Raw genomic sequence first — 27,089 nt, forward strand, 5'->3', positions numbered from 1 at the left:
CCATTAGAAAGAAAAGCAACTTGAAGGAGTTAAAGTACAAGAAATTTATATGCTGCGTGGATAATTTGAGGAAAAATTATGGCATGCACTATGTACCCAGCGATCCTAATGCATGCCGCCAATCATCGGGATATATTAGCACGGCTTCCATTCATCCTCCGCTCGTCGTGATGGTTAGTCCACATCAATACACCTCGACCACTCGATTATAGATAGTGCACGGTCATGGTGGTGCATACAATATAGGCTATTATTTTTCTAATTGAAGAGGATCAAAAATAATTTTTTTTTTTCCCCAGACAACTACAGACGATTTCTGGGCCGCCCAACTTAATTAGGTCAGAGAAACGAAAAAAAGGAGACTACCGTGGTGCCTGTTTTATACACGCAAAATCTATCAGTCTCTTAAATGCCATTTACCAACTTAATAATCAACCAGTCCCTTGCCTGACAACAAATAACTTGAGTACTACCTATGCCCTCTCGCCACTTTGGCAAGAGAAACTTTTCTGCATAGCCTCCAAGCATCACAAAAGAGGGACATAGTCGAGACAGCCTAATTACCATAGCATCTCCCGATCACTTTAGCAACCGAACCAGTTAGCATACACTCGTTCTAGGTTGATATTATTTTAGCAATGCCCCAGATATCAGAGCCACTGTTAGTCCTGGTTTTGGCCCAAATCCAACCTTAGGTTGAATCACTCATCCAAAGAGTCGGCATTCCAACATCAGAAATTAAAAATAATTGAGAGGAAAATGCTTCAGCGCGCGACCTCTGGTTTACTGCAATTCATGAAGGGTTGACGGTATAAAACACCAGTAACAGCGTTTTCTCAAAAAGGAACCATTAAATGCCATATGCTCAGTCACGTGAGCCACACAAAAATGTCCATCCAATGATAGTAGCCAAACACTACACAAGAACAAGCATGTACAAAAAGAGGTAGGCCAAATCATTCTAAGCCACCAGAACAAATTCATGACATAGACCTCGTTTGGTATTGCAGCAAATAGGAGAGTTTTTAGCTGAGTGGTATAGCTTTTCCTAATAGAGCTTTGAATAAAAATTATTTCCTGTTTGGTGAGCTTTAATACCCGTTTGATAACCAAAAACAGAGGGCGCCTTTGGTATCAAGAAATGACAATGGCGGACATTATACAGTGCTTTCAATAACCTAACTCTTTGTACCATCAATAACTACTATTATAAACTATTCTTAATTCATAAATTATTTATTATGATATATAGTAATATTACATAATACCTTATGAAGAGTTAGCATGAAAATTACAACAAATAACAATTCTTTATTTATTCTAGACATAGTATAATATTTTTATCGTATTATTATAATATAATAAAGCAATATCATAACAATAGTATTATATTATATTATGCTACACTATACTATATTTTACTAATATTATATTTAATTATTATGAAGAATTAGCATGGATATTTTTTTCGTCTCTGCAGAATTTTTATTAAAATGAAAATAGCTTCCCCTTTTTCTCAAATAGAGCTTTTGCCCAGAAGCTCCAAATTTTTTTTCCCCCTCCAAATAAACCTTTTCAACTTTTGGATGCGATAGAAAGCTATTGCAAAATTCTTATTAAGCACCTCAAAATCATCCAAAAGAACTTATGGCTCCCAAGAAATGTTTTTTTGGATCTCCAACTGCAAAACCAAATAAGGCTTACTTGAAATGGTGTTTTGCTTTGTGCGGTATTTATTCCTCTATAAAATAAAACAACAGTGTGATAAAATCCAACTTGAGAGATTAAGGCACATCAAGATAACCTTCATACAGAACTGTCATAAATCACATTTCTGAAACAAAAATAACCAGAAATTGTACAAAGTGCCTCATATCATCAAGAAAAAGGTTCTATAATAGGGTCACATCTGCTGTCCATTACCAAAATACAATTATGTTAATGTTTAAATTTTTCTCTTTTTGACATCATTCTTTTCATGCTTGATAAAGAAACATTAGACAAATGACCTGCCAGTGTTAAATGTGTGACAGCTACATGACCAAGTCATTTAAAAGAGTGAAGTTCCTTTGCTGCTGCTTGTGAATAACAGTATTTAGATATGGAAATGGCATTACCTCTCATTAAGCATCTCTGCAAATGATGGAGGATCTGGATTATGACTAGCAACCTCTCTACCTGGAGTTCCTGGTTCCTCTGGTGGGGTTCCCATATCATCCTCAGGCCCAAAGTTTCCATGTCCATAATTGGAGATGCTTGATGGGCTTCGCAGTACGCTGTTATTATGAAGTGAAGCCACAATATCATTTATTACCTGTTCATCTCTGGCTCCTGTCTTCTTTGGTCCATGCAGGGATGGATCTGCTTGATCGTAGAGTTTAGCCAAGAGAGCAAGCTTCTGACGTAAAGAGTTCTCTGAATCACAAGTTCTCAATATCTTTCGATGTTCATAAAGAAAGCCACCCAAATGAAGAACTAAGGCACAAAGAGTGGCAGCTCCAGTGACGAGGAATAGACCCCAAAAGCTATTCAACGTAAGACCATTTGAAGTGATTGTTGTATCGCTTTGGTTAAGACAGTTTCCATCCCCATATAATATTTTCTCAATATCAGTCATGTTACCATTCTCTGTTACATCTAGAATTGCCCTCGATACATCAGCAACCAAAGGCGAACCCTTCGGGAAGACCTGTAGTAAGAGGAAATAAACAAAGATATAATGTCAGGAAAGATGGTTCTAGAATTGTTGGTTCAAGGTTCCTTTGCATTTACTCTTAAGCTTAAATTTGATGGATCAAGAAATTATAACGTTAGCTGGGATTTCTAGAAACTTGTACATTGTGAAAGATAACAGAGAGATCTGGCCCACAAAAAAATCATGCATGGTATGGAACAATGTCACTAAAGTCCTGCATTTGTACATCAAACCAGATGGATGTAAAAAAATATTATGAAACAAACAGCATTGTACAAATTGCAATTTGAGCATTTTAGACTTGAAGAGGTGAGGACATATCGGTGTAGCGATGAGGACAATGAGAAATAGGATCTCTAGTTAGACTGGTAACTGAATAGTTGAAAGTAAACATGCTAGGTAGGCATGGAATATGCTCTACTAGAATGAAGTTATGAAAGCCAATAAACTATGTCATGGTTGTGTTGAAACAATATAGAAGGAAATTATGGTAGATAGGGGCTCAAACGTGCAGGAAAGAACCAAGGCACTAAGGAAGGACTGCCAGAAGCTGAATGAAAATTGTGAGAATATGATAAAGTTGTTAACTTCCCCATGTCATTATGCTCATTCATAATGTAGACACAAAATACATGAGATAATGCTCGTCATGGTTATAATATAGAAGGATAGATTCAGTTCTGTATTTGAAGCTTAATTACCCATATCATTGGTGTTTTCCTTCCCCTAATACACTTTGCCTACCAACATGATAATTCAATGTGCATTCTTTTTTTCTTTTTCTCTTTTTCCTTTTTCTATTTGCAAATGTAGCAACCATCATAGCACCATAAGTTGAACTAACTCTCCTTTATCTTCTACTTAATAGATCTCAAGACTCTCTTACTAGCAAGTTAGTAATTATTAAAGTATATAATTACACGTACATGTTAAAGGTAGGTGTTTTTCAGGTTCACTTTAATGCTTGAGACTATGAGCATGCTTGTGTTTCTATTGTACATATGCATCAAGTTTGAAAATGTTACTTACAAATCCAAATCCATCAGTCTTGTAGGTACGTCCAACCATGGCATACTTGTTACAGTACATGGAGAGGAATACTTTGATGTAAGGTATCTCATCAACAATGGCTGCAACAGTTCCATTGGACATGGCATCATGATACTCCTTGGGAGAGTTGTAAGCTATAATCCTTGACTCATTGAAATTCAACCGCCTCAAAAGCCCAGGCATGAAAGAGTCATTCAAGTATCCAACATAGTTCCCGTTTCGAATAAGCTCATCTAGATCGGTGACAGTTGGCTCAAGTTGTTGCATTGTGAGCATGGAGGTTAAGCTGGCAGTGTAACTTTGCTGAAGTATGAGAACAACAAACACCCAAATGATCACCACAACCCTAGACAAGTTGCTTGCCACCTTCTCCCTATGTGCAAAGACAAGCGTCGAAAAGGAGAAATAGAAGATAGTACCAAGTTGACGTGCACGAGAACCTCTAAACTCATTATTGATCCGGTGTTCAAGAAACCACACCACAAACCCTGTGAAGACAAAGAAAGCACCACTTGCCAACCAAAGATCAGTAGTCAATGGTTCCAAGAAAGTCCATGCACTTTTATGGCGCTTGTCCTTAATAGGTACGAGCATGGACACCCCTGATTCAGTGTATGGCAATGTGAAATCCACATATAAAGATCGATTGGCTATGATTGTCACATCACCCACCACAGCATCAAAGTTCTGCATTTGGCTCCAAATGAGAAAAACAAAATCAATAGAGGCCCTTTATAGTAACAATATGTGCTGGTATTTTGAATTTAATAATCTTACTGCAGGTCTCAATTGTCATAAGGCAGATGTTGTTGCACACAGAGTAAGCATATATTTTTACCCAAACATGGATCATAGAGCCTTAGATGTCCATTTGCTTTAGTTTAAAAGCATAGTGGATTTATGGTCTTTAGGTTGTGCACGTTGTCCACAGAAAATTTCAATAAAATGCTCATGTCCTAGACATTTGCATCAACTATCAGGGTTCTCAAACATATTTCAGATTTCTGACTACAAAGAGATCAAATGACATCTTACATCATAAGGACTTACTACTACTGGGTCAAAAGGAAAATGCTATCTAAAAAAAAAAAAAAAAAAAAGATGTTTAAAATTTAACTCATCAACTCAGAGCTTTAATTAAAACATAAAGTAGAATGTAATAAATAATTTCAAAACCTGCATAAAATCATAAAAAAGAAATATTATTTAAAACTATCACTAAAAGCAACCATAACCACTTCCAAAAGAGAAAAAAATTATGGAATTTAGAAATCTAATCCAAAGCCTTCAGCATATGATCCTTTGATATGAGATGATGTTATAAGAAAAGGATATAATTCATGGATACATATTTTTCAGTTTTTCTCTAGGATACTTGTCTATATATACCCTCATCAGTCATCATCAAGGTATTTAATTGAGGCAAGAGGCGCTAGAAAAGTGCTCGCCCGAGTGAAGTAAGGCGCTAAAATTGAAGAAAAAAGTAAAAATATGATATATAAATAAATAACAACTAGAGATAATTATTGTAATATGAATTACTATATAATTAATAATTTAAGCATAAAACATATACAAAACAGTAAAATACTCAACTAGCTCAAGATAAAGTATATGATAACAAGCCATTGACAGTTCTAAATTCATGAATGAAATAGAAAACATAACAAGCCCTAAAGTTCATCAATGGAGTCTCATAAATAAAATAGAAAACATAAACAGTCCTAAAGTGGTCCCCTTCTGCCTCCCTTTCCTCGACAATCTCCTGTGGTCCTTAACAGTCTCCCTTTCCTCTTAATTTTCTTTCGTTTACAAAATCCTAAGTCACTAAAGTCAAAACTAATTCCATATTAATTGACTACTTTATCCCCTGTTAGTAATAGAGCTAAGAAGTTAAATGGATGTCTTTTTAGGATTTTTTTACACTTTTCAACCATTAAAAAAAATAATCGTAGAGTTCACTGAGATGCCCAAGGCAAGCGCCTTGCCTCACTGAGAAAGATCCTAAAACGTGCCAAAGACGTGTGCCTGAGTGAAGGGGCATCGCCTGAAGCATCAAGGGACGATGACCCCTTCTGGTGCCTTGCTTAAGCGCCTTTGACATCACTGGTCATCATAGTGCATTTACCATTTAAAAGGCCATATTTACCTACATATTTACATATTCTAGCAGCCATACTAATCTAGTTTACTAGCATTCATTGTTAGTCAAACAATTAATAGGCATCGGATTATTAGAAAACCATAAGAATCTTTGGTAATTACCCAATAAAACTTAATAGAAAGAACGAAAATCCATCTCCTCGTCTTACTCTTTATGCCATTTTTCTAAAGCCAACAAGATTCTCTATTATCAAGGACCCAACAACCACCCAATCCCAAGACATCTTTGGAATCTACAAGAAAGATGAGGTTATCAGTGTTTGACAAACTAATCAGATGAGGTCTTTGGTGTTCTGTATCTTGTCCATGGTCGCCAGAGTGGCACTCTTTTCCTTTATTGATAAGCAATAGTTGGGAGTGACGCTAGCTCGCCACATCAATCACTTTGGCACGATATCCCACATATGCAAGGTTAAAAGCTGAGTGAGGGGTTTGAGGGGGACATCATCCAGATAAGACATCGAGGACAAAAGGCCCTGGTTGAAGGCCACTTTGATGTGGATACATGTAGTGGCAAAGGCTCATCCTCCGATGCCAAATTGTGGTGATGTCAATGAAGAGGCAGAAGTTCCAGAGACTTGTAATTTCCCTCTAATAGGCCTAGAAGACCAAATGCCTTATATTTTGCTACTGAAACCCTAGCAGTGTTGCCCGATAAGATCATTACCACCAGCTTCAACAATCCCATCCCTAAGCTGGCCCCAACAAGCCCTACAGCAGACAAGCCAACTATGGGGGGAAAAAAGGAAGAAGATCTCCAAGGAGCTCAAGGCCAGAAAGCCCTTCTAGATGGGATTGGGAATGGAGCACTCATTGGGCTCACGAAGGAAGAGAGAAATTGGTGGGAAGGGGCTAGGGCAATGAAGGAAGAGCAGGAGAAATAAAAAGGATAGGAATAGGTAATGCGAACCCACAGACAAAGCAGGTGAGGGAAGTGCCAAAGAAAAACACAATTTGGTGTTTGAATCCCACTACAGATGTAGTAACTTGAATGGCGCTGAACACAGGGTATCTGCAAATATACACCTACAAGAATTTAGAACTTTGAATAGTATGCATAGCCTAGTCAGTTTCTGAGGCCCAGCTGCAAAGAGAAGTTTTCAATAGAATATATGCTAAAATACTATTAACAAGAATATATGAATCTGAAATTTGCAAACTGTGAAAAATATATTTTTATCTTAAGTTATGAGATGAATTGTAGTAATGGCTTAAATTTCAATCAATAGCGACACAGATAATCTCCAAATCACAATGAAATGAGAAAAAAGGATTAGGATAAAAAATGTCAATTTAATATGCACATAATTATACAAATTAATCAAATTGATCAATACAAATCACATTCTGAATAATATTTAAACAGGCATTCCAAACAGAAATATCGGATTCCTATTAAACTAATCTAAATAATGATTGGAATTAGTAGGAAGATCATTTGATTCACAACAATTCATGTAGGCAAGCCCCAACAGATGTATAGCGTAGGAGTGCATGACCCCTTTATTACCCATCAATTCATTTGCCCACTTATTGGAATGCTAATCATTCTTATGCTACAATCAGTAAGGTAGTCTTAAAGGTCATTGCTGTCGAATCAACTAATGAAAAATTTTATTATGAGATTTCAGTTCCCCTTATCTTTTAACAACTACATAACAAGGGACACAATACAAATCATTGAACCTCCATTTCTTTGAAAATGAGGTTGCCAACTGGCTCTATTGGTAAAGTCTCTTGTGTGGAGACCCTGATTTCTGGCTGGGCTTGGTTCTTGATAGAAGTTATAAACCAAAAAAAAGAAAGAAAGAGTGAAAAAAAAAAAGAAAAAAAAAAAAAAAAAAGAAGAGGAACAAAAAAAAAAAAAAATTGAAAACTTCAGGGCATGCAAGCAACACTTATCAATTAGATAGCGGAAAAGCTGTTCTGTATGCAGCAAGATCTACAGATCCGTAGTGGTCATAGAACTACATGATCGTTGGAAAGAATACCTACTTTTTTCCCAAGTCAAAAAGAATAAGTAAATGCAAATAATTGTCACTGACCTCAAGATAGACCTGGTAAACAAGATCATCATATGTCCCGTTGCTCTCTCCCTTGGCATCCACATAGGCCACATATTTGTAAGGGACATGATACGGTAGTTTTTTCATTACAGCATCAAATACTTCTGTGCAGTAAGATCTGCCAATAGTTTTATTATCCTTTTCGAGTTTAACAAATTGGGAAAACCCAGGTTTTACTGGAACTCCAATTCTGAGCCATTTCCCACTTGTTGGCCACTCCCATCCCTTAGGCGCAGCCTTATTGCCACCAGGCCATTTTATGGATTGAAGATCAGCCTTCATATCCATATGCCCAGAAAGGTTGAATGCTGGAGTCCAAAACCCAACCCTTCTCTCACCATGTCCGAGTACATTAATTATCTCAAAGGCACTGGAATCTAACTGGCCATCAATCAAATGAAATTTCCCACTTATGCCACTAAAATTGCTGTTTATTATCCGATCGCGCAGATTTGTGCCAGTAAGAGATGATCCAAGTGTTGCCAAGTCAGTTGAGCTATTATAGACATCAGACTCTTGAGTTGTATAGTTTGTACTGTTGAGACCCTGTGCTGCAGCGGCAAGTGACCACACCGTGTCATAAGCCCATAAACCAAAAGTGGTGGGCTCACTTACTTTAGCATTTGGATCTTCCTGATAATATTTCTTTCTCCACCTCATCTTGAAATCACGGAGCCTTTTAGTTTCACTAACATAAGGTTTTACACCCAACACACCTTTCATCACACTGATGGCTGATGAACCATTTAGATCCACAATATCCGTTAAGCCATATGTTGTGATCCAGACATACCCTTCTTTCATCATTCCAGCTTCATTTGCACTTGAAAATAGCTGGAGGCCCAGAGAATATGTCATGTGCACAACAAAGACCCTTGTCTGTTTGTCTTTCAACTCGTAGAGCTCATTTAAAATTTTGTCCTTGGTAGCTGAAACAGGGATTTTGCTCCTATATGGGACATGAGCACCAATTTCTTGGAAGGCATCAACAAGATAAGGTACAATTCCATTACCATAGTCACTGTCTTCAAAGATAGGAACAACTTCCCTCCATTTGAAGGCTTGAACAATAGAAGCAATAACTTTTGCTTGAGAGGAGTCACTCCATGCAGTGCGAATGAAGTATGAAGTCTGGCTAGAAAGAGCTGGGCTCCTTGCTGAGAAAGATATGATTGGAACCTGAGTTTTGTCTCCAAGTTCAATTACAAACTTAGCCTGGGTTGATGTTTGTGGCCCGATAATTGCTTGCACTTGAACATTCTTCAGAAGATCGATAGCTGCATTCCCAGAGAAATGTTAGCATCATGATCACGCTCCACAAATAATACATGCCATAACAATTTGATAGCAATATATGAGGCTAGTAGAAAGCTTATTCGAACTGCAGTCAGTAAATTCATAAATAGTCACCCTGATATAAATCATGTGCATTTTCAAAGAACCTGATTCCTCAAACCACTCAATCAACTCAACCCAGAATCCTATGGCTCATTCAGCCAGTGAGTGCTTCTCCTGAAACTGCATCATCTATTTTTGGAGATAATAGCATGGATCCATTTACCTAAATCCAAAGCACTCACCTGTCACCAACATTAGGCACTTTCATGTTTTCAATCAATGACGATGCAACATGCAGCACGTGTAATGCACATGCATAAACAAACACAAAATAATTTTATTCTTATGCTTATCTTACACTTCACGCATAAAACCAGAAAAGTTTTACTATCAGAATCTCTGTTTAATTATCCACAGTTTTCATCATGTAATGTATTAAATGCATAAATAAGCAATTATGCGCACATTTATTAGGTAGAGAAAAGAAACAAGCACATAATAAAGCAGGTCTGTTTGGAAAGCCACCAGTCTTCAAATCTTAATCAAATTGTAGTGTTCACGACAATATAGAGATATACCGACTTTGCGATTACTTCATCAAGCCCAGCTTACCCATCAAAAATTCAGGACATCACAGCACCTCTTCCTATGCCACTCAGTTTAAACCTAATTCTTTTCTACAAGTTCGTGCTTTATGAGTGAATGTTGGTGAACCACAAAACATGTAACATCATTTATTAGTTGTTCTTTAGACCTATCTTGGGTGAGATGATATTATCTTTGTACTCAATACCTAACAAGGGAAGGAGAAGAAACAACTCCATTGCTTGATGATAGATGTGCGCACATGTTGGCATTAATCTACTTTGAGTGCAGTCTAGTGACAATCACACCATAGATGCATCACACATTTCAAAAGAGTTCCCATATAAGATTTTAAAGTGTGAACTAAATTTATAAATTACCTCTTATATGTGCAACAATAAGATTTTATATTTGCATTAGTTAAAAGGCATGACAAAAGCTAAACTAATTCAGGAGGAGCAATAGATTGACCTAAGAAAGCAGTAAAAGATAAATGGAAGAGAAAAGAAAACAAGAACCTATAGGGAGGCCATTCAGTTCAAACACATATTTCTGCAATAGGTGTACAACAAGGTCAGCATAGCAGCCCTTTTTAATAGTAAATACACATTATTATATGCAAGTTCACATAGAGTCCACATATGTGTCCGATATCTCACATGATGGCTTGTACACAGAGGTTTGCATGCACCCACCAATGCTTGCATCTCATATTTCATGGTAAACAAAGTCAATCATGATCATATAGCCTTCATGAAAGCTTTAGAAACATGTGGTAAGAAATTATCAAATATCAAACCATTCAGGATTTCTTTTGCTAGATTCAATTCTGACAATATTTCCCAACATTTACTAACATTGACAAAATCAAATCAATTGTACATTGGTAATTGCCTATGGGTTCTTTGTTAAAAAGAAGATATATCTTGATCTACATTATATGGACTGTGCATCGGATGAAGGCACGATCCTAAGCATTTGGTCCTGTCAATGTATAAAAAGTTCTTCTTATAGAGCCATGTCCAAGTCATATCAATGTCCCTATTTAAGTGTTGAGTGCAGGCACTTTAGGATAAACGTAAGGTCCAGATACTAAAGGTGTTGGCAATCATCAAAAAAGATCGACATATTTAGTTTAAGTGCTGTGTTAGTTTCCCCCTCTCTGAACTACAAAATAACCATCAACATGGGTTCTGCCACTAGAGTTTAATGAACCAAGCAAATGCTTCACCATCATGCAGGAACCCATTTTCATCAAGTTTGCATTACCACTTCCACCTCATTTTTCCTTTAAGAGGCACTTGATAGCATGTAATCCTTACAAGATTATATGTAATTTTGCAACAGGTAATCAAATTACACTGTTTGTTTCGTCACTTTTATAGGTAATGCTGCATTACATGTACTGCAGCAATACCTCAAAAAGAGATAATCTGATTGTCTAGGAGGAGGTAGCTATGTGATTATATGTAATCTTGCAATCCTTCAATCTTGCAACAAGATAATTTCAGGACCAAAAATCTCTATCAAAATAAATCAAAATAAATTATGGATAGTTCCAGTTGATAAAATAGAAAAGAAAAGATAATGAGTGATGTCACAAAAAATGATTGGTCCCGAAATTAAGTTATCCCTCTAGAAAATAGACAATAATCAATAAGCAAGGATGGGGGTACTTTAAAAAAATTAGCATATATTCCATGTAATCTAAATTATATACCAAATACTGTAACGAAGGATTTTCTGTAATTTTACAACAACATTACTGCACATACCAAATACTGCAACATAGGATTCCCTGTAATTTTATCAGGTAATCACATTCCCTTTGCAATCACATTACCATAGCAATATTACCTATGTAATGCACCAAACGCTTCCTTAATGTATTAGGACATTTATTTGATTGTTCAATCTTTTATGGCGACTTTACTATTTCTAGTTGTGCCTCTATTGCAAGGTAAAACCACCAATTGACACATTTTATTTTATTTTTTTTATGGTCAAAATCATTGCATCTTCTTGGGGGGTTTTAGCACTGAGTTTAAGCACTCATGGTTAAAAAAAATCAAAATAAAAAAAACATAGATTATATTATTAACATGTACAAAACAGATCTTTCCAATCTCATGTATTCAATCCAACCTATACTCAGTCTTAAACTCCAGTCTCCAATCAAAACAAAGGTAGTCCTACCCATTACAATTACACTGATCTCACTTTTTCGGATAGGATTCTAGGATCACAGAATAATTTCAAACACTCCATCAATCTAATGGGAACTAAATTGTTGGGTGCATTAAAGAATCTTGTAAAACCTAACTCATGCAAGAAATGTCTGGGTAATATCAAACAACTAATGAAATGAATAAAAAGAAAAGAAAATCAATAGAAATACTGATTCATAGAAAAGACCATTATCAAAGCCTTACAGATGTTATCGCTGATCCCTTTCTTTGTCACAATTCCAGCATTGAAACTTGTGCGGGTTGACAAACCGGACTGCTATGTCATTGGGTCAAGTGCCAGTCACAGAGAGTTCTAAAACTTGAGGGACCCCAGTTTGATTGAAAAAAACCCAACCTTTCCTCATCAAAATAAACCACCAAAATTCTATGCTAAGATTTATATTTTCAGCATGCTAAAACTTCTGATTTTCCTAGAGATGTATCTATGGCTTTCAATATACTATATTTTATTCGATTCAATCCCTTAATCAAGCCTTCTGAACATCTGGAATATAAGAAATTAATCTTTAGGCAAAAATTGTTTTGGTTCAACATATGTTGCACAAAGAACCGAATGCATTCAACTATAAACCATTGCAAATATGTTAGCAAGATCAAGATACCACATAATTAGGACACGTAACCAAATGATACACGAAATAAAGAAAGATAGAAAGAAGAAAGGCCCCAAAATTCCTCGGTAAAAGATAAAGGGAACGTGTAGGAGAAAGAACCGTTCAAGAAAATGATTTCTTGGATTCGGGAAATCTAGGGTTAGGGACCTGCTCGTACCTTACGACTCGAGAAGGCGAGTAGTAGGAGGAGGGGAGGAGGAGAGAGAGTGGTCGGACAGCAGAAAGCATCGCGGCCCGCCGGAATCTTGGGTTCTTTGTTGGAGAATGGAGGGCATCGACCTACTTCATAAGGACCAAGGTGGGGAAAATTATTTCCATATCCCTGGTTGAACTATAAATTACGTATATGTGTTAGAATTACAAGCTTAACTAAATTCGACAATTGTTTGCCGAATGCCGATTTAGCATTATATGGACGAAGAAAATACTTGTAGGTCCTTTTTGGAAGATTAAGTTATATACACATCCCTGAGGTATAAGCATACAAAGGAATTTATTTTTAGTACAAGCGCCAATTTGAATAATTAATTATATATAAATTTCTAACATTTTTGTCTCTGAGTAGATGTTAAATACTTAAATTACTCATAGTCCGAGACATGAAATTCGTTTGAAGTCGGTAGACCCTATCAACTTTCTATCGCACACTAGAGACCTGAGACCCATGATGAAGCTAAGCAAGGGATACTGTTGAAACCCCAGAGTCACTATTGAAGAGGATTAATATTTATAAGGTTTCGGAGTGTTTGACTTAATTAATGTTTGCAGAATGTTTATTATCATTACTTAATTTGAACCTGCCCTATCAAATTGCTTGATTTTTTCGTGCATGGCATCTCAACTAGGCTCCTTTCTTCCGGGAGCTCTAATTAAGAAATAAAATTATAGTACAAGTTTCTTCTCTCTTTTATTTTGGTACCGTAAAAGAGAGTTAGAGGGGGGAGTGACCCGACGCAACTACTTCTCCTGGGCATGATCATAGGGCCCCAACCTTCTGCTAAAGCTGCAAATGGGTAGGATTGATCTGTGATCCGTCCCGATCTGACCTGGTTAGACCCAACCCAAATCCATTTAAAAGACCCATGGAGTCAGATCGGGTTCAAAAATTAGACCCATTTCCTTTTTCAGATCGGGTCTGGATTTTTTAAATTTGGATCCGACCCGACCTGACCCGATTCATGGAGATTTTTGAGTTAAGTTGGATCTTAAGATACATGACCCGACCCGATCCGGAACCAAACATAGGACCCGAACCCAGTTAGAGTGACTCACCCAAATAGGGGTTTGGGTTTGGGCCAAAATTTTTTAAATTTTTTTGTCTTCCCCATCCGATTTTCAAACTAAAAATCTCCATAACTAAAAATTTTTCAAATCCTTCAGTTCTTTTATTTTGACTGTTGTAACATCTATAACAATCCGATGAGGAAAGATTGGATGAATTTCTGATAATTTAAATGAAAGGCATCTCGATTACTTCTTCTAGCTTCTTGCTGGGCTCAGTTTTTTGAACCTTCTGGTTTATATTTACTGTGCCATAAGGTACAAAAGCAAGAGGGCTTCTTGAATTCTAATTCATTTTGTTGACTTTAAGAAATTTCAGAGCATGCTCTAATGTGCACATATGTTGTGTCATCCACAGTATATGCAATCTCATTTTTAATCATGTACAAGTATTCTTCTTGTATGATATTTTAGATTGAAACAATTATATCACTATATAAAATTCATATTTTTTTTTTACTTTTCTTCTTTTGTGTAGACTTCTGAAATCTTGACTCTTCTAAAAAATCGCTTGTTTTTTTCTGCTATCCAATATAATTAATTATTAGAAATTACAGTTAGAGGATTGGAAGAAAAAAAAAAGAGACATTTCTTAGTTGTCATCTAGCATTAGTGTTCACTAATGGTAGGTTTTAAATAAATCAAACATGTGATCCGATCTGATCCGAATCAGATCCGAACCGGACCCACATTTCATGGATTGGGGCCAGGTTATATATAGATCTGACCCGACCTGAATGATCCAATGAGTCAATAAATTCGGCCATGGATCCGATCTGACTAGATCCGATTTTTTATCGGGATGGGTATGGATACAATATCAAAATCCGATCAAAAAATTGGATCGAATCGGGATCACTCAGGATCCAGTCCAACCCGACCCATTTGCAGACCTACCTCCCACTAGAAAATGTTCAATTCGGGATCAAGTTTGCATGAATGGGCGGCCTCTTTTCCATCATATGGACGAACCCAATGAGTGAGTACATTATCCCAGTACCACTGAGGGTCAGAGGACCAGCTGCCACTTACAGACCTCATGTCCAGGCCGCCAAGATACGCTCCATCTCAGTCATTCGCGTCTTAGCATTTAATTGAAGCCCGACCTCCACCATGACTCAAATTTGGGTTACTTGGTTGGAAATAAATGGTCCATTCCATTGGATTGCCACCTCGATGGCAAGTTTATTCTCTTTTTAAAATAGAGATAATTGGCTAGAATACATTTTAAAGTTCATTGGGTTCATATTCATGAGATATGGAAAAAAGTTTTAGATCACATCAATCCATGATTTCTAAGTGTACTGCATGTATTTGGCTCTCTTGTGCGTGAAGAAGTGCATTTCACTTCTCTTCATACGAAGTAGCAGTATATTTACAAATTTACATAAAAAATAAAAATTAATTAGATGAAAAAGGAAGACAAATTGATAGATGCACTCTCATTTTCTCTTTGTGGATTTATCTTAGTTCTTCCCCTTTAGAACAAAATCTAAGGGTCATGCTTGCTAAAATAAAGAGTGTCTAGAAAGGACGGTTGGACATCTTAATGAATTGTTTGGATTCATTTTCTTTTGAAGAAATAAAGGATGGTTGGGTGGCATTAAAGCCTCTGAAGGCATTTTAGTAGCTACGATGTGAAATATGAGGTTATTTTTTTTTTTTTTTTGATATAAGTGGATGGTCACACCATTTTGATGCAAGAGTAGTCTAAATAATCAAGATACAAAATATTCCATAGATCAGACGGACAGACATCCCTTGATCTCCAAATCCAATCTCCCAAATATTCTGTCACAAAGGCTACAACCTAATCTGCTGCGCTGTTCGCCTCCCGATAGACATATCGGATAGACGATGCAGTGGAAAGATGAAGGAAATGCCAAATGTCACGGATCAATAGATGAGCCTCCTATTGCTTTGAGCCACCCTAGATTCAGACAATGACAGTAACCGAGTCACCCTCAATGAATATCCTCCCAGCATGAAGCTCCCATACCGCAAAGGTGATGCCAGCCCAAGCAGCATGAAGCTCCGCTCTTGGGACTGAGGGCTCAAAAAGATGGAATCCTTAAGCCGCAAGCAGTCGAGCATCAGAGCCGCAGATGGCAAGACCAGCTCCACCTCTGCTCCCTCTGACACTGCCATCAAAGTTCATCTTGAAATACCCCAAGGGAGAAGGCTTCCAGGAGATAAGGCCCGTCGGGGTGCTATGGGAGCAGCATGGGAATCCCAGTGGATGAGGGTATCAAGGGGACCAGTGGCAGCATTGAACCGAAGGTACTCCGTAGTGAGGCACGAGACTCTCTCAAGCACCCTATGTGAAGAAGCCACCTCACTCTCGAAGATAAGATAGTTCCTGGACAATCAGATCTGATAAGCTATATAAATCATCTGTCCGCCTAGGAGTGCTCCCCATCCATCACACTTTGACAGATCGTGCTTAGGAAGGACTCCAGCCATGTAACAACCCAGATTTTAAAAAATAAATAAATAAAAAAACAGAGGAGGAAGACTCCTAGCCGGAGTCTTCTTCCTTCCCGTCTCCGGCAAAATCGGACCGATAGAGTCCGATCAGAGGTAGAAAATCTCCCCTATAAAACCTCCTTCCCTCCCTTATGTCTCTGCAATTGGTTTTGGAGAGATTTTTTAAGAAATTGAGGGATTTTTCTAAGAGGATCCGCGGGTTCTTAGATGGGAAAGAGGGATTCGCCGGAGCTCTTCTCAACCGCCGGAGCAAGGTAAGCCCCTCCCCTTCTTCCTCTCCCTCTTCCCTTTCTCCCCTGGCCCAAAGCCTCGCCGCCGGCCACCGTCTTCGCCGGAAAATCCATGAACAAGAAATCTCCTGTTTTCCGATCTCTTTTTGATTTTTGCCGGCCGAACCTTGCCGCCGGCCATCCATTGCTCACCGCCGCCTCCACCTGTTGCCGGATCTCCGACCAAGCCACCGGAGCCCGAGCCACCGAGGGGGGGGACCTCATGGTCCTCCCCTGTTTCAGCCAAGGGTGGCCGCGGGAAGAAAAGAAGAAGGAAGAAGAAGAAGAAGAAAAGAAAAGAAAAGAAAAAGGAAAAAGAAAAAGAAAAGAAAAAGGGAAAAGAAAAAGAAAAGAAAAAAATAATAAAAAAAAAAGGGAAAGAGAGAAAGAGAAAAATAAAAATAAAAATAAAATAAAATAAAATAAGAAGAAGAAGAAGAGAGAAAAATTTTCTCTCTCTCCTCTCTCTACCTTCTCTCTCCAATTTCTCTCTTTAGATTCTCTCTCCACTTTCTCTCTCTACTTTCTCTCTCTAGAATTTTCTCTCTCTTCATGAATTTTCTCTCTCTAGAAGTCTTATGGATCAGTGGAGGATCTAGATAATTAGATAAATTCTAATTTTGATTAATCCTAAGAGAGGTCCTCGATCTGTGTTATTAGGATCGATTATCGGTAATTTTCTCTATATATGATTTTTATATTTGATCAGGGTCATAAAGAGATACGATTGTCTGCATAAGATATCGAGTGGAATATCTTATTAGAGAAATTTATAAATCAAAGAAGAACATTGATTTCTGTACTTGGATCAGTCACCGGTAAAGGTAAGAATCCCTGTACATGATCATCATTATATATGTTATTTTATCGTTGGTTTTATCTCATTGGTTTTGCATCGTTGGATTTGAGATCGATGAATTTGTTATATCTGAGATATTGTTATTTATTTATGTGATATTGAGCATGAGTATGCTATATCAATACAAATGTATCAGCGATTGATGGCATGATTATGTGTATGACATATTTATTTCACTGCAAAAGATGAATTGATTAATGAAGTTAAATATCATAATTTCATGAATATGAAAAGAAAGAAAATTATGGTTTAGACTGGCCTTGTTATGTGGAATAGCTTGCCAGGAGCTTATGCCTGGGATAGCCCCCACAGGCTTATGTGTGGAAAAATATGATCCGAGAAAGATCATGAAGAATCTGATCCGAGAAAGATCATGGCCATTTTGATCCGAGAAAGATCATGAATATTTCGATCCGAGGAAGATCACAGAAATCGATCCGAATAAAAGATCATCGCATGATCCTGGTAGTCCAAAGCCAAAGCCAAAGCTTAAGCTAAAGCCAAAAAGAAAGAATTAAAGATGATGTGATAATAGAAGAAAATAGAAAGATAAGACATGAAACAATCGTTGAATAAAATTATTTTACTTATTTAACATATGATGATGCATCTCTTTTGATAAAACAGATAATCTATAAATGTTTGCAGTATTCTGGACAGTGAACATCGACTTTTATGTGATATTGCCTATCATTATTTTCAGATTATATTATTATATTGGTGTGATATGGAAATTCTTACTGGGCTGTAAAGCTCACACCCCTTCATTTTCTTTTTCTTCTCAGAGTTACAAGATTCCATGGTTGGCTATGGTATGGATTTGTGAGTGAGCGGATGCATAGATAGAGTACCGTTGATACCTGATCAGAGGATTGAAGGAATGTTAATTGTAATTATGCAAGATTTTATGAATTATTATTGAAATTAATTGTTATGGATGTTAAGGTTGTAGTGATTTAATTTGGCCTTGCATATTCTTTAGGGCTTGCTCTAAGGAGTGTGCGGCCATCACGTATCCGACCCGGGTGTTGGGTTCGGGGCGTGACAGAATGGTATCAGAGCTTAGGCTATGATCATTAGGGATTATGATATACGTGATAGGATATGATGGAATAATATCAGAGCTTAGGATATGATCATTAGGGATTATGATATACGTGATAGGATATGATGGAATAATATCAGAGTTTAGGTTTAAGATCACTAAGATTATGAAGTGATATCAAAACTTTATGTAAGATCAATAGGATGTGACAGAGTGATATCTGAGCTTAGAGCTTAGGTTATGTTCATTTGGAGACAATGATACAAGTGATTAGGATATGACAGAAGGTTTAAGATCACTAGGGATTGTCATATAAGTGATATCAAAATTTTGGGATTATAATCAATAGAGTATGATTGATAATATCAGAGTTTAAGATTATGATCATTAAGGATGTAATAGAATGATATTACAATTTAGGTTATGATCATTAGAGAATATGTTTTAAGTGGTATTTGAGTTTAAGGTTATAATTATTCAGAATTATAATTTTAGTGATATCTGAACTTAGGTTATGATCATGAGAAACATGATAGGTATAAAAGAGAAGATTCAATATTTAGACTTCGAATAAATAGATATTGAGATAAAATTTATGTATAAGTGGCATATGATATCTATAATAGAATTGACGAGTTATATGTTAGATTTCAATTGGTAAGGTTGACCTAAGTATGAAAAGAGTTGACATTGAAATGAAGTGGGAGGTATTGATAAGTTATGTTGAGTATACTAGATGATTTTGGAATATAAAACTTATATGATCGAAGATCATGATAATTTTTTTTAATTTCGATGATAATTGTCTGAGCATTATGAATTTAGACTTATCAAAGAAAGTTAATTAGGGTATGGTCTAAGAAGAAATTACATCATATGAGAGAGAAATATTTTTGAACACTGAACCTATAAGAGGTCATATATGAAACCCAATCTTAGATGAAAAAAAAAATAATATATATATATATACTTAAATTTTATTATGAGAATATGAGATACACATCTTGGTGAAATTTTTGGTTACTCAAAATATCATATTCTGAATATGATTCCTTGATCTTTCAAGTTGCATTGAATTTCAAGTCAATAGTTTATTTTATTATTATTTTTTTTTAAGTGGATCAAAAGTCTTTTGATATTGTTGTTAAATTAAAGAAGAAAATTGATTTTGTCAGAGTATGATATATAGGTTATGATGAAATCTTTAGTAATTAGTATCTTTGGATTATATTTTAATTTTTCTTGTGATTGTTGAAGATGATGAAGTGTATTAATTATTCAAATCAAAGTTTGGATTATTTTGAACTAAGACATCTTGTTAGTGTTAAATTTTGAATGACTTATACAAGGGATAAGATTTTGTATGGATTTATTGATTAATATTAAGGATTGTGATAAAGGGAGCTTTATAAGAAATAATCAAGTTAATTCTATTTATAAAGATGTTGGCTTGAGTTTTTCTAATTTGTCAAGTTAGAATTAATTCTTTTAAAAAAAAGAAGTTTGATTTAGAAATTATCTAAATGATTGTAAGGTAAATCTAAAGTTAACTCCAATTGATTCTAGACATGTTTGATTCTTGAAGAGTGATGAAACCTATACAATGATTTCAAACATAGGAAGTGGATCAAGATTTAATTTTATATGCTATATCCGAAGGTAGTAAAGATAAAGAAACTTAAAATTTTGCCGTAAGTCTTATATAAAATTTGAAAGTTGGATCTATCCTGGATTGATCTAACATATAAGGATATTTTTATCTTTGATATAATTATATAATTTGATAAATTAAGATCAGAGTGCGCAGCAAAAGCATGGTGGGTTAAATTGATTAGAAATATTAATTCTTTGATTCTGAAGATATTATGGAATACATTAGTTGTTAATAAAGAATGATTTTTAATCTGATCATAGTCGGATAATTTTTGTCAGTAGGTTGTTTCATTGTAGATAATGCCAAGAAATTTTAGATATCTCAAGTTTATTAACAATTTAATAGTTCTGATATTAGTTCAAACTTAGAATGTCCTGACATAGATCTCATATTTTTTAAAATTTAATATTGTTACTCGAACTGATATAGAAGATTGAGGTTTTTTTAAGATGAGAGTCTATATATAAAATTTGTTGGAAAATCAAGTGAAAAAAAAAAAATCGATGATTGTGAAGAGTGCCCGATGTTTGATCTTTATTTATTTTTCTATCAAAGGTAGTCTGAGATAATTATGAATTTGAGTGGAATGTATTAGATAAATAATGGTGGTATATTAATACAAGTCCAGAATATTACAGTTCTTTAAAAAGTTGAGAAATCAATAAGAAGGGATGAATTTGAAATTTCAAATAATTTTGTTATAACAAGATCATGAGAAATAAATAATATATATATGACATTATTGTAAGCTTGAGAATGACAAGAAGAATGTATACCTTGAAATAGGTATCTCGAATGACATAATCTAATTTCGAGGACGAAATTATTTTAAGGAGGAGAGAATGTAACAACCCAGATTTAAAAAAAAAATAAATAAAAAAATAGAGGAGGAAGACTCCTAGCCGGAGTCTTCTTCCTTCCCGTCTCCGGCAAAATCGGACCGATAGAGTCCGATCAGAGGTAGAAAATCTCCCCTATAAAACCCCCTTCCCTCCCTTATGTCTCTGCAATTGGTTTTGGAGAGATTTTTTAAGAAATTGAGGGATTTTTCCAAGAGGATCCGCGGGTTCTTAGATGGGAAAGAGGGATTCGCCGGAGCTCTTCTCAACCGCCGAAGCAAGGTAAGCCCCTCTCCTTCTTCCTCTCCCTCTTCCCTTTCTCCCCTGGCCCAAAGCCTCGCCGCCGGCCACCGTCTTCGTCAAAAAATCCATGAACAAGAAATCTCCTGTTTTTCGATCTCTTTTTGATTTTTGTCGGCCGAACCTTACCGCCGGCCGTCCATTGCTCACCGCCGCCTCCACCTGTTGCCGGATCTCTGACCAAGCCACCGGAGCCCGAGCCACCGAGGGGGGGACCTCATGGTCCTCCCCTGTTTCAGCCAAGGGTGGCCGCGAGAAGAAAAGAAGAAGGAAGAAGAAGAAGAAAAGAAAAGAAAAGAAAAAGGAAAAAGAAAAAGAAAAGAAAAAGGGAAAAGAAAAAGAAAAGAAAAAAAATAATAAAAAAAAGGGAAAGAGAGAAAGAGAAAAATAAAAATAAAAATAAAATAAAATAAAATAAAAAGAAGAAGAAGAGAAAAAAATTTTCTCTCTCTCCTCTCTCTACCTTCTCTCTCCAGTTTCTCTCTCTAGATTTTCTCTCTATTTTCTCTCTCTAGATCTTTCTCTCTTTTTGTGAATTTTATCTCTCTAGAATCTTTCTACTCTCTCTCTGATTACATCACAGACCCTAGGATAAATTTGAAATAAAAATAAGATGATCTGAGGTTGCTCCGAAATTCGTGCGGTAGATCTGATCCCAGTCTGATCCTATTCGAAATTTGTAACACTTGGTTCATATTGAGTCACCTTGATAGGACCTTTGATGATCTCGATCATGATTGCCTCATCGAAAGAATACGAAGATTCTCTCTCCACTTTCTCTCTCTAGAATTTTCTCTCTCTTCATGGATTTTCTCTCTCTAAAAGTCTTATGGATCAGTGGAGGATCTAGATAATTAGATAAATTTTAATTTTGATTAATCCTAAGAGAGGTCCTCGATCTGTGTTATTAGGATCGATTATCGGTAATTTTCTCTATATATGATTTTTATATTTGATCAGGGTCATGAAGAGATACGATTGTCTGCATAAGATATCGAGTGGAATATCTTATTAGAGAAATTTATAAATCAAAGAAGAACATTAATTTCTGTGCTTGGATCAGTCACCGGTAAAGGTAAGAATCCCTGTACATGATCATCATTATATATGTTATTTTATCGTTGGTTTTATCTCATTGGTTTTGCATCGTTGGATTTGAGATCGATGAATTTGTTATATCTGAGATATTGTTATTTATTTATGTGATATTGAGCATGAGTATGCTATATCAATACAAATGTATCAGCGATTGATGGCATGATTATGTGTATGACATATTTATTTCACTGCAAAAGATGAATTGATTAAAGAAGTTAAATATCATAATTTCATGAATATGAAAAGAAAGAGAATTATGGTTTAGACTGGCCTTGTCATGTGGAATAGCTTGCCAGGAGCTTATGCCTGGGACAGCCCCCACAGGCTTATGTGTGGAAGAATATGATCCGAGAAAGATCATGAAAAATCTGATCCGAGAAAGATCATGGCCACTTTGATCCGAGAAAGATCATGAATATTTCGATCCGAGGAAGATCACAGAAATCGATCCGAATAAAAGATCGTCGCATGATCCTGGTAGTCCAAAGCCAAAGCCAAAGCTTAAGCTAAAGCCAAAAAGAAAGAATTAAAGATGATGTGATAATAGAAGAAAATAGAAAGATAAGACATGAAACAATCGTTGAATAAAATTGTTTTACTTATTTAACATATGATGATGCATCTCTTTTGATAAAACAGATAATCTATAAATGTTTGCAGTATTCTGGACAGTGAACATCGACTTTTATGTGATATTGCCTATCATTATTTTCAGATTATATTATTATATTAGTGTGATATGGGAATTCTTACTGGGCTGTAAAGCTCACACCCCTTCATTTTCTTTTTCTTCTCAGAGTTACAAGATGTCCATGGTTGGCTATGGTATGAATTTGTGAGTGAGCGGATGCATAGATAGAGTACCGTTGATACCTGATCAGAGGATTGAAGGAATGTTAATTGTAATTATGCAAGATTTTATGAATTATTATTGAAATTAATTGTTATGGATGTTAAGGTTGTAGTGATTTAATTTGGCCTTGCATATTCTTTAGGGCTTGCTCTAAGGAGTGTGCGGCCATCACGTATCCGACCCGGGTGTTGGGTTCGGGGCGTGACAAGCCACATGTCCTTGCTCGACTCCGAGGGGTAAATGCCAGCTTATCTCCAAATCAGCCTCGCCTGCAAACAGCATAGGACGGCATGCTCGATCGTCTCCTCCTCAAGCCTGCACACCAGACAGGAGATCAGAATGTCCATGCCTCTCCCTCTGAGAAGAGTACACGTTGGTAGACGATCCCAAACAAGCTTCTAAAAAAAGAGCCTCACTCTGAGGTGGGCCGCCACTCTCTAAATTCAGACCGCATCAATTCTCCTAACTGCTATTGGTTTGCATATCTGGGTCAGATCACGCAATGGGATCTTCGGGCAATAAGATCGACCCCAAACCCTCACGTCCTCACAGGGGTGAGTCGGGATCGGAGTGGCAAGAATTCGGTCAGGAAGCAGACCATCGAACAAACGGTTGACCTTTTGAACTCACCAACTCCTACTATCCTCAAACATTAGGTCGTAGACTCGCCCTTGAATAGTCGCCTCACTACTAACAAAGGTCCGCTATATGGTCAATCTCAAGATTTATTAGCCAATTGTGAATATGGCTAGCTATCCTTGTATGAGCGCTGGTCGTCGACATGTTTTTCTAGTGTCCAAATTATTACCAACTACAAATATACTTCTTAGATGATAAGGGACATGTGTTGACAATCTACTTTGATTTAGAGACAACTCGTGTTTTCATAATATCCATTATTACCAACTACTAATTTCTTTCTTATGCACACACACACAAATATATACATACAGAGAGAGAGAGAGATTTGGCTACACATGAGTGGATCTTTATCTGGATCCTATTAAACCTAATATTTACACCATATTTAGCACCATAAATATGATAGTTTTAAAAGTAAAATTAGACAAGGCTTCTTGCATATAGCTCATGAGGTTCAGTGCCAATGTGACCATCCAGATGGCTGATAATAGGAATATATTGAGAAGACCATATTGCATTATGATTATGAAGAGACGATCAACATAAGTCATGTCAAGGTAAGCCAAACAATGGTTAACAATAGGCCAAGACTAATAAAGCATAAATCTTACAAGTATTGCAAAGGAATCATATTAATAAAGACACGTTGTGAGAAAATAACCAGAATCAGTTATGAAAACTATCAGGAGTGAAGGCCAGACATGGACAATAATTACCAGAGTAAATTGTTATGCCATATTAGTATAAATAATTTATTTATACTTTATATAAAGCATTCTTAAATAATCAAATCAATATATTTTATCTTATCTTAGTCTATCATAATGTTTATCTTAGAAGTAGGAGTAACGCAGATTCTACTACTACAGCCTAGCATCATATCTCTACATTAGCCTAGTGTTATATCCCTTATTCTTATCCACCTGATGGCAGTGAAGTCCAACTATATACATGTGCGTGTATGTGGAGAGAAATGTAGACGTGGCTACACTGGAATAGATCTCCATTCAGATCCGATCAGATCTACATGAGATGTGGAGGTCCTACATTAATGATCCAAACTGTTGAATATTATCTGCTATCTCTGTAATGCTTACAAATCAAAGTTATACAATTTTGAGATCCTTATCTTATGCATCAAGTGTTGAAAAATATGTATTACTTTGTATCGTTTAAACTATCTATTTTTTGACCACTTGAAGTATGGGCTATGGGTCTTCATATCATATGCATTTTAGTATGTATATAATTTAAAGGGAGCAAATCACAACCAACAGTTCATATCATTAATTTGAAATACTTATTGTCCAATCTTGACTTGATCAAATCTGAGTAGAAATTTACTTGAGTATAACTAAGTCCAATTCTCTCTCTCTCTCTCTCTCTCTCTCTCTCTCTCTCTCTATATATATATATATATATATATGCAATAGATTATTCTCTTCTTAAGAGGTGAGATTATCTAGTTCTCTCAAACCTAAAATGAAAAATTAAGTATGTAAATTAAAAATCTATACCATTGATCATAATATATATAACTAAAAATATATAAAAAATGAAGTAGATATTGTATATTTTGATAGTTTCTAACCTAGCTATGAGTAATATAAGTAAAAAAATGAATGATTCTTATTATGCTAGTATGCTAAAATACATGGCACAGCATCTCAATTGAAAATTCACCTTATTGATCTTGATCCATATATGCTACAATATATAGAGATTGAAATTAAAAGATTTTAATACTTAGACCATAGAAAAAGATAATCTCATATCATTTTATCTATTTATTTTAGTTTATAGAACATCAAAACATCTGATTTATGATTTCAAAGTAGTTTCGTTAGTATGGATATTGACGAATGGTGTAGATTTTTTAATTTGAATGCCTCATTTTTTATTACGAACTCAAGAAGAATATTTACCCTCTTCTCAAGTGTATGTATCCATACACCTAGATCTCACCCTATCTCATAGGTGAGATTTATTATGTACATCCATACACACATACGTATGTGCACCTAAATCTCACCCTTCCTTTCTAGATATCATAATTCCACTCAACTAAGTCTAACAATTTTCAGTTGTTCGTAGATATCATCACCTAGCATAAAATAGTAAATTGTAGATTGAAGCAATAACTCTACATGTGTCGACTATTTTGATATTTACTGTGAAGCTCTCTGCATAGATCACAGTCATATATCTTCTCAATTTGAAGGCTCTGTGTCAACCAAAGCCATACCCCGAGAGAGAGAGAGAGAGAGTACCGGCGGATGCTGCACTGATGGCATCTTGATCCGTGTTCCTCAAGTGGAATCTGAGTCTGGTGGTGTGGTTGGGATGAGCCGCATAGAAATCCTCGACGGCCAAGGACATACAAGTCCAGCTCATGTTCCCGATCCATGACCCTGTGTCCAGGATCACGCCCACATCAAACGGCACGGTGGATTCTGGAAGGGTACCGCCCGCTCGAGCAGAGGCTCTTTGAGGCCCAATGCCCAGCGAAGAAGAGAAGAGGAAGAGTTGAAAGAGAAGAAAGGGGAGAGGAAGAAGGAGATGTACTGCTCTCCTCATGTGAAAGCTTGGGACAACACGTTTCCACCCCGCCAAAAAGAAATCGCTTGAGATCCCGTTTATCATGGGTGCATGTGGTGACGACGTGGTGCAGTTGGTCCAAGTCAACGGTGTGTTCCCACTTTCATTAGGTTCGCGGTCAAGTTTAGCCGCTGGGGGGCGTTGAGGTAGTCTTGTTGATGAGGCTGCTCCTCCTGGTCCATAAGTTCCCAAGCTTAGGCGGAAACCGTTCGTCTTGCGTGACTCCACGTTCCCTGGAATTTTAGAGAATAACCGGCCTGTGGAACAACACACAATTAAACATGGACTCATACTGAAAGTCACCGAGAGATGAACTATGATGCATAATCGCGTGCGAGGACTTCATAATCGATCGCCATATTTAAAAATCTCTCTTGTCAACAACCCATGTTTAAATCAAAGAT

General features: G+C 36.3%; 1 protein-coding gene across 1 annotated transcript; it reads right to left on the minus strand.

Moving 5' to 3' along the window:
- Positions 1 to 1,846: 1,846 nt before the first annotated feature.
- LOC105039599 (glutamate receptor 2.7) lies at positions 1,847 to 26,691 on the minus strand. Its single transcript, XM_073248636.1, has 4 exons — positions 26,358 to 26,691; positions 7,954 to 9,251; positions 3,725 to 4,432; positions 1,847 to 2,689 (listed from the first exon to the last, which is right to left on the minus strand). The coding sequence occupies exons 1-4, from the start codon at positions 26,662 to 26,664 to the stop codon at positions 2,114 to 2,116; spliced, it is 2,889 nt and encodes a 962-aa protein (XP_073104737.1). The 5' UTR covers positions 26,665 to 26,691; the 3' UTR covers positions 1,847 to 2,113.
- Between the last annotated feature and the right edge of the window lie 398 nt (positions 26,692 to 27,089).

This window comes from Elaeis guineensis, chromosome 1, assembly GCF_000442705.2.
Source record: "Elaeis guineensis isolate ETL-2024a chromosome 1, EG11, whole genome shotgun sequence".
Classification (NCBI taxonomy): domain Eukaryota; kingdom Viridiplantae; phylum Streptophyta; class Magnoliopsida; order Arecales; family Arecaceae; genus Elaeis; species Elaeis guineensis.